Source organism: Oryctolagus cuniculus, chromosome 1, assembly GCF_051225735.1.
Source record: "Oryctolagus cuniculus isolate XC-2025 breed Fujian yellow rabbit chromosome 1, ASM5122573v1, whole genome shotgun sequence".
Lineage (NCBI taxonomy): Eukaryota > Metazoa > Chordata > Mammalia > Lagomorpha > Leporidae > Oryctolagus > Oryctolagus cuniculus.
In genome coordinates, this window is record NC_142867.1 from 119,381,935 (window position 1) to 119,397,825 (window position 15,891).

The 15,891-nt window shown below is 42.8% G+C and overlaps 2 protein-coding genes across 13 annotated transcripts; one reads left to right on the forward strand and one right to left on the reverse strand.

Moving 5' to 3' along the window:
* The first annotated feature begins 38 nt into the window (after positions 1 to 38).
* Positions 39 to 13,038, forward strand: HYLS1 (HYLS1 centriolar and ciliogenesis associated). 4 transcript variants are annotated; one of them, XM_008259617.5, is made up of 5 exons: positions 49 to 195; positions 1,764 to 1,872; positions 3,061 to 3,110; positions 9,433 to 9,550; positions 11,752 to 13,038. In XM_008259617.5, the coding sequence occupies exons 4-5, from the start codon at positions 9,537 to 9,539 to the stop codon at positions 12,677 to 12,679; spliced, it is 942 nt and encodes a 313-aa protein (XP_008257839.1). In that variant the 5' UTR covers positions 49 to 195; positions 1,764 to 1,872; positions 3,061 to 3,110; positions 9,433 to 9,536; the 3' UTR covers positions 12,680 to 13,038. The 4 variants fall into 4 exon arrangements, with proteins under 4 accessions (XP_002708677.1, XP_008257845.1, XP_008257839.1 ...); XM_008259623.5 differs by lacking the exon at positions 1,764 to 1,872 and having other exon boundaries at positions 44 to 195; XM_008259625.5 differs by lacking the exon at positions 3,061 to 3,110.
* On the reverse strand, positions 5,188 to 15,819 carry PUS3 (pseudouridine synthase 3). 9 transcript variants are annotated; one of them, XM_089335328.1, is made up of 6 exons: positions 14,748 to 15,819; positions 13,499 to 13,553; positions 11,425 to 11,516; positions 8,247 to 8,666; positions 7,568 to 8,133; positions 5,188 to 6,103 (listed from the first exon to the last, which is right to left on the reverse strand). In XM_089335328.1, exons 4-6 carry the CDS (start codon positions 8,619 to 8,621, stop codon positions 5,602 to 5,604), a joined length of 1,443 nt encoding a protein of 480 aa, XP_089191454.1. In that variant the 5' UTR covers positions 8,622 to 8,666; positions 11,425 to 11,516; positions 13,499 to 13,553; positions 14,748 to 15,819; the 3' UTR covers positions 5,188 to 5,601. The 9 variants fall into 9 exon arrangements, with proteins under 9 accessions (XP_089191454.1, XP_089191442.1, XP_008257820.1 ...); XM_089335316.1 differs by lacking the exons at positions 11,425 to 11,516; positions 13,499 to 13,553 and having other exon boundaries at positions 14,748 to 15,015; positions 15,156 to 15,819; XM_008259598.5 differs by lacking the exon at positions 11,425 to 11,516.
* Between the last annotated feature and the right edge of the window lie 72 nt (positions 15,820 to 15,891).

Below are 15,891 nucleotides of genomic sequence, written 5' to 3' on the forward strand. Positions count from 1 at the left end.
ATAAGAGAGAGGGTGGGCGGTGCCGAGAGTGTCGGTTCGCTCCTGGGATTTAAAACCTCAGAGACTTGACCGTTAACGGCAGGCTGGACGCGGGGGCGCGCCGTGCGCGTGCGCGAGCTGCCGAACGCTAACCGACACTTGCGGGGTTCGGCTGGCGGCGCGCCGGGACGCGGTGCGACGGGCTCGGCGAGGCAGGTGAGCTGAGGCAGAGCTGGGAGCGGCCGGCGCGGGGGCCCGGGCGGGGAGACGGGTGCGACTCGCCCGCCGCTGCGGGAGCCTGTGCCCCTCGTTTTCCCTGCCGCGGGACAGTCCAGAAGTGCGGGTCGCCGGCCCTCTGCGTCCGGGTGTCGCCCCGGCCGTGGCGTGCGCGGGGCTGCGCGGCCCCTCGGGTCACAATGTGCGGCGACCGTGCGGGCCGAGTCCCACCCAGGCCCGGGGACCGAGCCCTGCCGCCGCCAGACGGTGCGACTGTCGGGACCAAGCCTGGTCACCTGGTCGCCTCGGACGCGCACCTTTTGTGGAGCCTGGATGTAGCCTTGCAAGGTGTTTGCCTATGCGTTGGCACAGCCGGTGAAACTGGGCCTACCCAAAAAAGATAATAGACCTGGCTTTATGATAAAAATGTTTCTAGTTAGTAACTCAAGAAGAACATCAAGATATCTTAGAGTGCAGGACTGGGGCGGGGGCCAGTGTGGATTTATGAATCCGTTTAAATGGAACGCGATGTCTAAGCCGCCATCCACTAACATGACCTCATTCTAAGGCGATAAATCGGCCAGAATGCAGACGTGTATGTGTACTTGTTTTTAGAAATAAATCCGAGCGGTATTGAGTACGTACACAGAAGAAAGATGGAAAATAGTGGTAATTCCATCAGCCACAGGTAGTCGTCAGAGAGAACACTTCACATTTGGGTTTACCTCAGATATTTACGTGGTTATCCTAACATACATTTAATATAATTGTATACTAGGAATGTAATAAAGTGTTGAAAACAGATCATGCCTTAGTCATTTACTGGCAGCAGGTTTCTGTCAGATGTAGATGTTTATTGCCATTATTAACGGATGCATGCTCTTTCTTGCTATGGCTATATTGTACTGTGTACAGGGTACTTGAAAAAGTTCTTGGAGGGGCTGGCATTGTGGCATAGCAGGTTAGGATTCCACCTCTAGACCTTTCTGCCTCTCCCTCTCACTGTCTAACTCTACCTCTCCAATAAATAAAATCTTCCAAAAAAAGAAAAAGACTCCGCCTGTGAAGCCAGCATCCCATATGGGCACTTATTGGAGACCCAGCTGCTCCACTTCCAACCCAGCTTCCTGCTAATGTGCCTCAGAAAGCAGTGGAAGATGGCCCAAGTGCTTGAGCCCCTGCCCCCATGCAAGAGACCTGGAAGAAACTCCAGGCTCCTGGCTTTGGCCTGGCTCAGCTCTGGGCCATTGCAGCCATTTGGGGAGTGAAGCAGCAAATGGCAGATCAATCTTTCTCTCTCTCTTTCTCTCTCTCTCTCTCTCCAATTCTTTCAAAAAAATCTTTTTTTTTTAAGACTCTTGGAAAATGCATATTATGGAAAAACTACTCATGGCTTTCAATTTTTTTGCACCAAAATAAACATCTTTTAATTCCATTTTCCCATAAAGTACCCTTGTGTTATTTAACCAGTCTCTACTAATGAACATTTACGCTAAAGATAGTTTCATGATCATAAAATCTTCTGTAGTTATAGTCACAATACATCTACATTTTGCATTCTCATCCAGCTTGTCTCATCATAAATTGCTGGAAGTGGATTTAAATTACAGCTTAAAATTCTGATTCATAATGCAATGCCATCTGGAAAACTTAATCCTTCCTAATAGTCATTCTTTGGTAAGTCATCTGCCTTTTCCCTATTCTACTGATGTGTAATGTCTCAAAGAGAGAAAGGATTGCCAGGTCTTTATAGCAAAGAAAAGAAATGACAGCTACATGTGGACCTTTTTAAAGTCTGTATTTTATTATTTGCAAACACCTATCTAGATTTATTTATTTATTTGAAAGGAAGAGTGACAGAGATCTATTAAGTCACTCCCCAAATGCCTACAACAGCCAGGTCTCGGTCAGGCTGAAGCCAGGAGTCAGGAACTCCATCCAGGTCTCCCATGAGGGTGGCATCATCAGCTGCCTACCAGGCACATTAGCAGGAAGCCGAGTAGCAGAAGACTCCTTCCTCTGAAATGGGATGTTAAGCATCCCAAGCAGCAGCTTAAACCAGTGTCACAGCACCTACCCCATGTGTGATAATTTAAATGCAAATGAGTAACATGGTAATCACTGTATGAATTTTTTTTTTTTTTAGAAAAAATGTTTTGACTTTAGTGTCAAAAATGTTCCTAGCCCAGAGAATCCCACAAAGATGTGAATATATATATTTCAAATTATTTGCATCAAAATAAACATCTTTTAATTCTATTTTCCATGAACTTTTGGAAGTACCCTCCTTCAAACTCAAATTTCACAGTCTATTTCCATTTTAAAAGTGAGGTGTGCTCTAAGCCCTACTTTACTGTCTTCTTACACTTCTTTAGTTCCCAACATGGATCAGAAACTTGGGAATTTGCACAACTACCACTTCAAGTAACAAATGATTCTGCAGTTAGATTTAGAGGCTTCTCGTTTGTTCCATGTGTGATGACTCCTTTTTCTGTGTTAATTACCAAAAATGAGGTCACTAAATCATTTAGATTTGATACTTTGAAAGGATTTTACTTAAGGTCTAGGATCTTTAACCCCTTTGCTTCTACAGACTCAACTAATATTTGGCTCTTAGTTAAGGCTTTTCCACCTTCCAACTGTATAGTACTGCTGTAGAGTTGGTTTCTTGTGAAGGGTAGGTGGTTTGGTGCAGTAGTTAGGATGCCCAATTCCCAAATTAGAGTGCCTGGGTTCAAATCCTGACTCTGGGTCCAGTTTCAGCAGCTTGCTAATAGATCTCTGTGTCTCTGCCTTTCAAATAAATATAAAATTTTTAAAGAATAAAAAAAATGAGAAATGATTTCTTAAACTCTATTCTTCTAGGTTTTTTTTAAACTTGAATACTAATGCCAATCAAGATATACTGAAATAAGGTAAGAACTTAAAAAAAAACCCACTTTGGTTTGCTTTACTTGTTTAAGGGTTTTTCCATCATGCTCAATAATTTCACAGAAAAAGGAAGTGGGTAGGGAATCTTTACATCAAAATTAAAGGATGAAGTAATCATACTTAAAAATTAAAGGCATTATGAAGTGTTGGTAAACCAAGTCCTAAAATGCAGTCATGATGCAAAATCTAGAAAACTTGGTTAGTACCACTGGTTACTGTGAATAAACCTTGCTACTTTATACCACTCATTAGAACAGGAATATTTGTACCCTCTTTGCTGGGATGTGTGCCTCCTTACTCTTCAATACAAGGTCACCTCACTTTTCTGATGCAGACTTCCTAAACCTGGAACTTATTTTTAGTCTACCTCCTTCAGCAGCACTTAGCATCATCAGTTTGCTATTTGCGTGTTAATTCTGCCTGAATTGACCCATGTGCCAGTTGTACTTGACTGGCATCTTGGGGATGGAAACTATAGGAATGTAACTCAAAAAAAGTTCATGGAAAAAAACTAAATTACACAGTGAGTTTATTTTGGTGTTAAAAAAAAAAAAAACTGAAACCCATGCATTGTTTTTGATAATGGGCATTTTCCATTAACTTTTGAAAAATTATTTATTTAGTTATTTGAAAGGCAGAGTTACAGAAAGACAAAGAGAGAAATCTTCAATCCACTGGTTCACTCCCCAGAGGCCACAACAGCTGGAGCTGGGCCTATACAAAGACAGGAGCCAGGAGCTTCTTCCAGGTCTCCCATGTGGGTACAGGGGATGAAATAGTTGAGCCATCTGCTGCTGCTTTCCCAAGTGTATTAGCAGGGAGATGGATTGGAAGTGGAACAGCTGGGACTCGAACCGGCACCTTTATGGGATGCTGGCAACACAGATGGCAGCTTTACCCACCATGCCACAGCGCCAGCCCCTCAAAAGTTCTTTATATACGTAGACTTCAAAAAAAATTTGCACCAAAAAAACACTTTTCTACCCGGAGCCCTGAACATAGCTAGGAAAAAATTATTTCTTGGCTCTGAATAAATCTCTTAAGCATATAGTGTAAGTATATGGATAAAACACTGAAAATTATTACTGACCCAAAAGGTCTGAGTTCATTTCTTTCACTTTTTTATGAAAGAGGATATTTAAGAGAGCCTTAAAAAAAAAGTGCTTTAAACTCTTCTGAATATATATATATTATATACTTAGACCTATATATATATATAAGTGTATATATATATATATATATACTTAGACCTATATATATATATAGGTGTGTCTAAGTATTTTGAGGGTCCCTTATTAATTCTGCTTTGATAACAAGAAAGCCCCACCTCTTCACTGGTCACTGAATTACTCAGATCTGAAAGCTAGGAATTATCCTGAGAGATTCCCTACTTTGGAATTCCACACTTAGCCACTGAGTCCTCTGCTTTTGCTTAATCTCCAATTCATCTCTCCCTCTCTATCCATTCTTCACACTACAAATCCATTCTAGACCATCATCTCCTCTTGCATTGAGAGCCTGATATTAGTCCCTGCTTTCAGTCTTGTTTCCATTCCAATCTACAGTGTCCAGAGTGATATTTTAAATTTAAGATTCTATTAGTGAAACAACTACTTACATAGCATTAATGTTGTGTTAGATAGTTAGTAGTCTAGAGATGACTTAAAATATACTGGAGGATGTACACAGGCTATATGCAAATATTATGCCATTTTACATAAATGACTTGAGCAGCCTCAGATTTTGGTATGGGGGTGGGAGGGAGCTGCAGCCTATCCCCCTCATATACTGAATTACGGTACCTGAATGCATGTGATATAACCTTTTAACTCTATACAAGCTGCACCTTCTGCCTCAGACATACTTACAGCTCCATTTCTTTATGTTCACTTTAACTAGTCCCTGCTTGCTCTGCAAAGTGTAGCTTGAAGATCTCTTTTTAAGAATTTTAAAGTAACCACTAGATCAGGGATGGAAAATACTGTGGCCCATGACTGAAGAATGCTTTTTTTTCCCCACATTTGTAAAGGGTTTGTAAAAAAGAATGGGCAACAGATACCATTTATGGTTCATAGAGCCTAAAACATTTATTCTATGGTCCTTCATAGAGTTTTCCAACCTGTGCAGATTTATATGCTTCGTAAGAAAGGCTTCTGTGCTTTATACACCAGCAAGGTCAGGCTTCTAATGATCTGAACACAAGGCACAGGTTTCCAAGTGCATGCGCACATGTGCGTCTTTATTTTACAGTTGCTTTTTGCATCCTTCATCTCTTAAATCTTTTGGACAAAGAAGAGAGGATGTTTGAACTCGTGTTTAAGAATTTCCTTAAGAGAGTATTAAAGTCTTTTTTCACAAGAGATGATCATAGGAATTTCCAGGACTTCCTGCAGTAAATATTACTTTTGTATTTCCTTTCTACCTTCCTACCACTAGCTGGTTATTGCATCCTAGATCCTGGTGATATTTCTATGGTTAAATGATGCTTTTAATTTCTGTATCAACACAGACCCTCTTTGTTGGATTCTCCAAAACAGTTTTCTCCTCTTCATGTGTGTCATTACAGTCCCTTTTGCCTTTTGCTTCTTTCTTGTGGAGTAAGTGTGGGTGTTCAATGCGTCCCCTACGTACAAAATGCTGGATCCGGGATTCCAATCCTTGGCATTTAGGACGATCCATTAGTGGTTTATATGTGCGCATTTTCACTCCTTCTACAAAGGCGCTGGTGTGCTTTATGACAGGGGGTGTCACATTTCTCCACTCTATCACTCCATCTGTCTTCGGCCCTGTCCCACAAGATACTGCAACAGAGTCTAGTCCTTTCAACATGCTGTACAACACATGAGTTTTGACAGCATGATTGGCCCATAGTTGCTGTAGGTGAGTGACATTGAATTGTTGAACCTCCTGGTCATAGATCCACTTGATATTTTCAAACTTACAATCATGTAAGACAAGAGGAAATTCTACAGCCATACTAGAGACAAAAAGAAGAAACAGTATGAGAACACATAGCAGCCATTCAATAGTCCATCCAGAGAACTGGGTTGGGAGTAGAGGGGGTTACCCATTCTGGTCGACAGTGAGTCTTTAACAGCTTGAAAAAAAAATACTGTCCTTGGGGCTGGCATCATGGCACAGCAAGGTAAGCCAACAACTGTGACACCAGCATCCCATGTAGCTCTGGTTCAAGTCCTGGCTGCTCTGTTGTGATCCAGCTCCCTACTATTGGCACTGGAGAAAGAAGCAGAAGATGGCCAAATGCATGGGCCCCCATTCCACAGGCAGTTCCCAGGCTCCTGGCTTCGCTTGGCCATTATGGCCATTCAGGGAATGAACCAGTGAATAGAAGATCTCTGTCTCTGTAACTCTGCATTTCAAAAAACTAAATTTAAATAAAAAAGTATTTCAGGCTCATTAGGCTAATCCTCTGCCTGTGGCGCCAGCACCCCGGGTTCTAGTCCTAGCTGGGGTGCCAGTTCTGTCCCGGTTGCTCCTCTTCCAGTCTAGCTCTCTGCTGTGGCCCGGGGAAGGCAGTGGAGGATGGCCCAAGTCCTTGGGGCCTGCACCCACATGGGAGACCAGGAGGAAGCACCTGGCTCCTGGCTTCAGATGGGCGCAGCGCACCGGCCGTGGCGGCCATTTGTGGGGTGAACCAAGGGAAGGAAGACCTTACTCTCTCTCTCTCTCTCAATGTCTAACTCTGACTGTAAAAAAAAAAAAAAAAAAGTATTTCACAGTGCTTGGAATTTATTTAAAAAAAAAATGTATATTCCTTACCCTTGAACCACCTTCCTATAATTACAGAGAAATAAAAATGCAACAAATGGCTCAACCTGACACAGACTTGATTTATATTAGGTGAATGATAGTGGTGTAACAAGTCATCTAGACTTGTTGATGAAGCTCCTTCATGCTATAAAATTTAAAACTGTTGGTATTTTCAAATTTGTTAATGACATCCCAAATGTTTATGAGTAAAAGTTAGATTCTTATAGCTTAGGAATGAATTACTAGCATCTGTCTGACCTTAGCGTGTACTCCAAAGAAAAATATTACTATATTCTTTCTGCCTCTTCTGCATTAGGAGATTCAAAAGTACAGTAGAATGATTACTTGATGCAACATAAGCAAGCTTTAACATGAATAGTTTGAATTGTTCAAAACTTTCTAACATAAATTCAGAAACCAAAACCACCACCAAAAAAGATGCAGAAGTGAATGTCCTTTTACTAAGGAGTCTGGTCCAGACACCTGTTCCCTTATCAATGGGATAAATAATAAGAGAAAATCAGAAGATACTGCTCCCCTCTACATGTTCATAACATCCTACAAATTAGATTAAAAGCTGTATGAAAGCAGAATCAATTATTTAAACAATCATGAATCATGGGAGAGAGGAGGCTTACTTGGGACTTTTTTCTTTGGCTTTTCCACTCACCTATATTGAGGTTTCTGAGGGTTCTTCTCTACATTCAGCAGCTCATCAATTATGTCTGGTTTCTCCATTCCTTGGCCAATCAGAAAGAGGATAGCCATCATACAGCGCACTTGATGATAAAGGAATGCCTGGCCTGTCACTTCAAATTGACATAACTGGAAATGTTCTTGCCATCTCTCCTCACCCAGGCTCTGGCCCACTAACTGTACTTTAGCAGACAAAATAGTTCTCTGAAAATTAATAACTCCATTAGCTACATCCATTTTACACAAGTTCCTGAAATCATGGGTGCCAACATACTTCTGGGCTGCACAATTCATGGTCACAATATCTAAATCAGCACGAGGGAAAAAATAGTGGTAAGTCCGCTCAAGACAGCTGAACCTAGCACTGAAACCAGGATCTACTGGGGCCCAGGCCAGTATACGGATGTCTGGAGGGAGCACCCGATTGAGGATGTGGGTATAACGGATCTCTTCAGCAACATCATTAGCTTCATCTTTTGAATTACAACTTTCTGAATCTTTGGCCATTGGAAACTGAGAACGAAGGTCAAGAGAAATTACCTGTGGAATTAAGAGAAAGAGACTGTTTCAGAGATGCAAATCTCTATACTTACTACCTACTATGAGAATATTCTGGTATTACTTGCTTTAAGAAATAATATGCTAGCCCTTACCTGTCCAAAGGCACTAACTCCTTTGTCTGTTCGTCCACACCGGTGATAGTTGGACGTCTGTCTGCTTTCTACTAGTCGAGTCTTGGTTAGTGCCTCAAACAGTTTCTCTTCAATGGTATTGGTTGTGTTTTCCTGACTAGCAAAGCCCTGGTATCCCCAGCCCAAATAGGCTATCCTTAGGGCTACATGTCTTCGGCCATGAGCACTGAAATCAAATGTACGCTTAGCTTTTCCAGTTCCTGAGGCATTTTCTCTAATGTTTGAGTCCTTATAGTTGCCCTGTTCCTTTTTAAGTCTTTGTACCTCCTGTTCCAGTTCTTGTATTCTTTTTAGAAGTTTCTCAGTCTGGTTTCTGTCTGTGTCATTTTCAGCCATGATATTACGACTCCAGAATTCAACAAATCATACAGGTCCTCCTCCCTGAAAGAGACAGCAAAATAATATCAGTTTCAGTGCCTGTTCCTTTGTTGATGTCAGTATCACTATGTTAAATAGTGTATAAGATTTAATTTTAGGTCCAAAGAATGCAGACTTTTTTGCTTTCCCAGGGATGCAAGCATAAGCTTAACTACTACAGATCAGTCAGTTTTTAAAATAGTCAAAACCTGGAGGAAATGTCTGTGTGGAATTTATTTCTCTGTTCAGTAACTGAGATGGGAGCCAACACTATGGTATAGTAGATTAAGCCTCCACCTGCAGCGCTGGCATCCCATATGGGTGCCAGTTCAAGTCCTGACTGCTCCACTTCTAATATAACCCCCTGCCAATGGTCTGGGAAAGCAATGGAAGATGGCCCAAGTCCTTGGGTCCATGCACCCACATGAGAGACCCAGAAGCAGCTCCTGGCTCCTGGCTTCAGACTGGCCCAGCTCCAGCCATTCTAGTCATTTGGGGAATGAACCAACAGATGGAAGACCTCTCTTTTCATCTGTCCCTCTTTCTGTAACTCTGCCTTTCAAATAAATAAATATTTAAAAAATAATAACTGAGATGACTGAGGACTGATGCTCTTGATATTTCTCCCCAAAACATTTCCTTTTGATTCCTCATATTTGTCTAGTTTTCCTAAATATAAGATTTTTCTCTATGGGCTATTTAAGTCTGCTTGAGTTTCTGCTGCTTTCCATTATTTCAGTGATTTATGATTTATTTCTACTCTCTTCTAATATTCAGTTTTGTCTTACAGGTGGTACAATAGAAGCTAGCCTAATTGAAGAAACGTATCAATGATTATATTTCACATTGGATGTAGAACTTGGAAACAAGATTTTCTCACTTTAAGCAATTTGGATGGCAGAAAAAAGGTAATTAGGCATCACTTGTTAAGCTGAATTTAGTACCATTTCTTATTTTTTTTTTTTTTTTTTTTAGTTAATTTATTTATTTGAAAGGCAGAATTAGAGAGAGGCAGAGAGCAAGGTCTTCTATCCACTAGTTCACCCCCCAAATGGCTGCAGGAGCAGGGAGCTTCCTCCAGGTCTCCCACACAGGCGCCATCTTCCACTGCTTTCCCAGGCCAAAGCAGCAAGCAAGATCAGAAGTGGAGCAGCCAGGACTCGAACCGCTGCTCATATGGGATGCCAGCACTGCAGACAACTGCTTTACCCACTACACCACAGCACTGGCCCCATAGTACCATTTCTAATAAAAAGATTTCTGTACTTTTAAGTTACAAGAGTCTGATGTCACTTAGATGCCAGTGTTGAAATTCTTTGTATGTATTTCAATGATCTGATGGTTCCTTTAGTTACAAAAGATATGTATCCATTTTGAAGGTTCACTCTGTTTACTATTCTAGGGGAACTCACCTAGTTTTTTGCGCTTTGAGTTTCTGTATGACAGGTAGATTAAAAGTTTAAATGTAAAAAAAATGAAATATTTCATGATTTATAACTTTTTCTTATACTTTTGGAGAAAGACATATCTAAGTAAAACACTGTAAGAAAAGAAGATTAACCACCTAAAAATAAAAATTTCTTTCATCAAAAAATAAAAAAAGTGAACCAACAGGGGTGAGTATCATGGCTCCCAACAGGTTAAGCCACTGCTTGCAACTGGGGCATCCCATATTGCTGATTTGAGTCCTTGATTACTTCCAGTCCAGCTTCCTGCTGGTGCACCTCAGAAAACACTGGATGACGGTTCAAGTACTTAAGTCCTTTGCCACCCATGTGTGAGGCCCACCCTTGACAGTTGCAGGCATTTGGAGAGTGAACCAGCAAGTGCATAATATCTATCTGTCTGTCTCCCCCACTTCCTTTCTGTCTCCCTTGCTACTGCTCTCCCTCTCCCTGTCACTCTTTCAAATAAATAACAATAAAAATTGAACAAACAAAAACTGGGAAGAAAAAAATGAATGGTGACAAAGGACTAACCCAATATACGAAGGTACTTCAAAGATTGTTCATGGAAAATTGAATTAACAGTTTATTTTAGTGCAAAAATATTTTTAAGTCCATGCACAAATAATATGCATTTTCCATGATTTTTAAAGTACTCTTGTATTTCACTAATAAATAAATTGGTTTTCATGAGAAATTCAGTTCAGCAAAAGTCCAAAAACCAGAGAGGTAAATAGACAAAGATGAAACATTTCATACAAAAAGAAAAAAGGCTTATAAATGTACAAAAAGATGCTCAGTTTTACTCAGGAGTATATGAGAATTTTTTCATGGAAGTGACTGCAAAGATGACAGAGTTCCATTTTGGAGAGTAGGTAGAGATATAAACTGTATTACATTGTTGGCACAGCTTCTTCAGAGGTAAGCATTTTGGCAACACTTCTCAAAGTTGAACACAAATGTACCTTTTGACCCACTGGTTCTATGTCTAGAAACTTAACCACATGTATTTGCAGAAGTATGTAAAAACCTACACAATTTTCATTCTAACATTAGTTTTTAACAAACGATTGAATCTAAATTATATAAATACCAGAACTGGCTGAATAAACTACAGTAGATCCATACACTGGAATTCTAAGCAACTTTAAACAAAATGAAGTCTATGTGCTGATATCACTTGGTCACTACAGTTACCTTTAAGGTTTACAGGGTTATATTATACTATGCTCCTTTCTGGTATTAAAGAAAAAAGTATACATGTAAATATGGAAAATTCTGGATAAAGCATAAGAAACTGTCTCTGAAAGTGAAATGTTACAAAAAGTACAAAGTACCTGCTACATATTGCACATTAAGGAGTGTGCTTCATTATCAGGTAGTCTGGAGCTTTTCTTAATGCCCGAACTTGCTGACTCTATCTTAGGAACTAAAGGTGGCCAGGCAGTGACAGTGCAAGCAGGTAATGAGTCCTTAGAGCTGAGTAATTGCCTCCTCCAAATTGTGCCAATACTACTCTGTACTAATCACTATCTTACTATAATTACTGAATTTATGATTGCCTTATTCATTTACCTTTTGTCATCAAACAGAGAAAAGGGAATGAGTAATATATGAGGTAGGAATTTATTTTCAGAAAAACTGACCACTGTTATCTCTTGCAGATGGCCATACAGTGTAGGGGAAGCAATGAAGGAACTCATGGGACCTGATGGACAAACATGGGCCAATATGGATCCAGAAGAACGAACTTTAGCAGCTGCTACAGCTTTAACTCATATGTGTGCAAGACAAGGTGAGGGAGATGTCAGGAGAGAAGCCCAAACTACTCAGTATGATCCCTACAGCAAAGCCTCAGTAACCCCAGGGAAGCGAACTACTCTTCCTGTGCAACTGCAGTACCCCCAGGTAGAAAGTAATAACACTTCAGAAACAGGCTCGGAAGCCTCCCAAAGACTAAGAAAGCCAGTAATGAAGAGAAAAGTACTACGGAGAAAGCCAGATGGGGAAGTGTTAGTGACAGATGAGTCAATTGTCAGTGAATCAGAATCTGGTACAGAGAGTGATCTGTATCTCTGCGACTTAAGACAAAGGCTGATGAATCTGCAGTTCCAAGAAGACCGGGAATCCCCAATTGATATTTCACAGAAATTTAATCTACCACATGAATACCAAGGAAATTCTCAAGATCAGCTCATTTGCTATCTACAAAGAGAAGGAATGGGCCCTCCAGCTTATGAACAAGACCTGATTGTGGCCAGCAGACCCAAGTCCTTTATTCTCCCCAAACTGGACCAGATAAGCCGAAACCGGGGCAAGATAGACCGCGTAGCCCGATATTTTGAGTACAAACGCGACTGGGACTCAATGCGATTACCTGGTGAAGATCAAAGGAAGGAATTACGCTGGGAGGTCCGAGAGCAGATGCTTTATAGAGCAGAGCCCCAGTCCAAGCCTCAGCACATATATGTGCCAAACAATTATCTAGTACCAACTGAGAAGAAAAGATCTGCCCTCCGTTGGGGTATTCGTTGTGACCTTGCAAATGGTGTCATGCCCAGGAAGCTTCCCTTTCCTCTTTCTCCTTCATAAATTGGTTTGCTTGTCTCTCCTTTCACAGGTCTGTTTGCAGTAGCCTTAATGTCTCTCTTAAATGGAAAGAAGTGACTTGAATAACCCACAGAACATTACACAGAGTAAGGACTTTACCCATCATTGGTCCTTCCTAGCTGTACATCATGTTAACATGCCAAAGTACCACTCTGAAATTCAGCAATTATAGGATAAATCATTCCAGAGAAAGAACAGGCATAGCCTTTCTATTTTGTCAGATTTGTAAGCACCATTTCTTTATGCTCTTTGGCCAATGTGAGCCAATGTGAACTGCTGTGTTTTAATATATTTAAGTTGCTGGGCATTAGTCTTATCTATTAAAGAATTTTGGAAATGCATGAGCTTCCAACCTCATTTTTATTAAATAATTCCCAAAGTAAGATCTCAAACCTGGAACAAGATTTGCTTCTGGTCATACTCCCTACTGCATTCTCACCAGGTAAATGACAGGCAATAAGAACAAACAAAACAACCTGCCCTTTACACACAGTCCCAAAGAGAACAGCACAGACAACCCCCTCCTATGCATATAGTAAATTCAGGTAGCCGTGTGAGACAGACAGAATTCCAACTCATTTTCAGTTAGCTCAGTGACATTTTGCCCCAGACTGTTTCCAGAATACCATGCTTTATTTGCCAGACTGACTTAGGAATTATGCTGTCACTTAAAGGGTATTCCTACTCTGCAATAGAATTTCAAAAAGCTGTCATAAATACCAAAATAAATCTGGCCTGTTTAGATACAGAACAAAATACTAAGTCTGCATCTCTTGAAATTTATTTGTTGTTAATACTTACAATGCAATGAGGAACATCTAAAATCTGGAAATTACCAGTTTTAGAATTTTGAGACCTGAAAAGTAAGATCAAAAAGTCTGCTTATTTGAGGACAGCTGTTTAACATATATGACCTTGACCATTACTATCTGCTAGGTTTTGTCCATAATATTCAAAGCTACATAATTCATAAAGTCACCCAGTTCCATTGCTAGGCACTTTTTTTTTTTTTTTTTTACTTTTTATTTTTTGACAGGTAGAGTGGACAGTGAGAGAGAGAAACGGTCTTCCTTTTCCATTGGTTCACCCCGCAATGGCACACTGCGCTGATCTGAAGCCAGGAGCCAGGTGCTTCTCCTGGTCTCCCATGGGGTGCAGGGCCCAAGCACTTGGGCCATCCTCCACTTCACTCCCTGGCCACAGCAGAGAGCTGGCCTGGAAGAGGGGCAACCGGGACAGAATCCGGTGTGCCGGCACTGCAGGCAGAGGATTAGCCTATAGAGCCGCGACGCCGGCCTAAATGTACCTTTAATTTTTATACCAGTTTTCTTAAAATTTTTCTAATTGCGTGTTCTTCACAGGCACATTATTACCCTCTTTATCTGGTCTCAAAGTTCATTACTGTCAAAATCAGTTTCCTAAGTGGCTCCCTAGCTCAATCCCTTTATTGACTAGGACACCCTGGGGTGACTCTGTTCCCAAGGCCAGTTCCTGGTGAAAGCCCTGAGCCCAAGACCCTCTCCTCCAGCACAGGACACCGCTTGCATGGCGAAGTGCAGGGGTTCCCAGGCTCGCAACGCGCCAGAGGGGAGGCAGCACCCTAAGCCTCGCCTATAGAGCAGCCATCGTCATTCAACTTTTTCATATTAAAGCTTAACCTCGAGAACACCAGAACTAGTGGAGAGCCAGAGGTAGCATTTACTGTGATAAACATTTCAACCCAGAAGCAGAAACGTCCAAGATCACCAATACTAAACAGGAATCGCGCCTGAACCAAGTCCGCAGATAGCCACGGCTCCCCCCAACCCCACAGACTGCAGGGATCCGAGTTCTGTTTATTTTTATGACAAACGGGTTTAACTAGGGAAGCGGAGTTTAACTCCACGGTCCCAGGGCCGTCTGAAAACCCAACTAAGCCCGATCGCAGCGTTTCTGCCCGGAGAACTCCAGAAAGAAAATTCCATGGCCTCAAGCCCCACTTGCATAAACCAACACTTTCCTGAAAAGACCAAAGTATGTGAAGAGGGCGGGGGAAAAAAAAGACGATAACCGTTCAGGTAGATGTCCACGAGTTAGCTCCTCCGCACAGCCCAGAGCGGCGCCCGCCGGAAAAGCCCGCTCGTACCGTCCCGACGCCGTCCGCGCGGCGAGGCTCGAGGCCGGAAGTCGTCACGGGGCGCCGCCGGCGGGCGCGCGGAGCCTCCTGGGACATGTAGTCCACGGTTGTAGAAAGGGCGCCGAGAGAGCCGGGGAGCGGGCTGGACGCGGAGCCCACCCTAAGGTTTCTCCTTTACCTCCGACGAGGCAGGATCTGGAGCCTGGGGTAGAACAAGAATAAAACGAGACATTACAGTGCTGCGCTAAAATGAAAGTAACGCTTTCCATGTCTGCCACTCTTGCGCGAAAACTCAGAGACTGAAGGTCTGACCCAATCTTGTGCTAGTTAAATGATAGTTACCGCTGAGAGAAACATTTGCTATTAGAATCCAAATGGAAAGGCTAAAAGGAAACGGCTGGAGCGCTCGGGGTGAGGCGCAGCAGGGCTGCAGGCGTGTGGTTCAGCACCACGGAGAGATCATGACCACAGTCTTCTGTGCGGGCTTCTCCAACGGTCCCCAATCTCACAGATGCCGTCCCGAGTCCCAAAATTCCACCAGAAAGGGAAAAGATGTGGTCCTTTTGTGCAGATTCAGCAGTCCGAGTGCAAAGGATCGATCCCCGACGATGCGAGTGTATGTGGAAGGCAGAGACTGCCCAGGAAAGAGCAGCTTTCTCGGCGCCTCATTCGGGAACACCGCAGGGACCCGGGGCGGGAGCAGCAGTAGGAACTTGAGCGACCGCTTCCTTTCTTCAACTTTCGCCTTGGAATTCGTGCATCAAACCCAACGCCACCTTGTCCTTGCCGTTTGGCAATCGCCAGCCTCTCGTACCTCTTCTCATGCGGAGGCGGGACCGTGCCGGGAGAAAGGCGAGAGCCTGACACTCTCCACCTGGAGGACGGCCTGGGCAGGGGCTGTGGGGCTGGGGGAGGCAGGGCTCGCAGATCCGCACCCTGGAGCCCGAGACGCGGCCTTCCCGGAGGCGAACGGGGGCGCGGATCAACGCGGCTCCTCCAGCCGGCTCCGCCCCCGGCCCCCGCCCCCATCCCCCACTCCCCGTCCGGTCTCCCCGCCCCCCACCCCGCGCCAACCCTC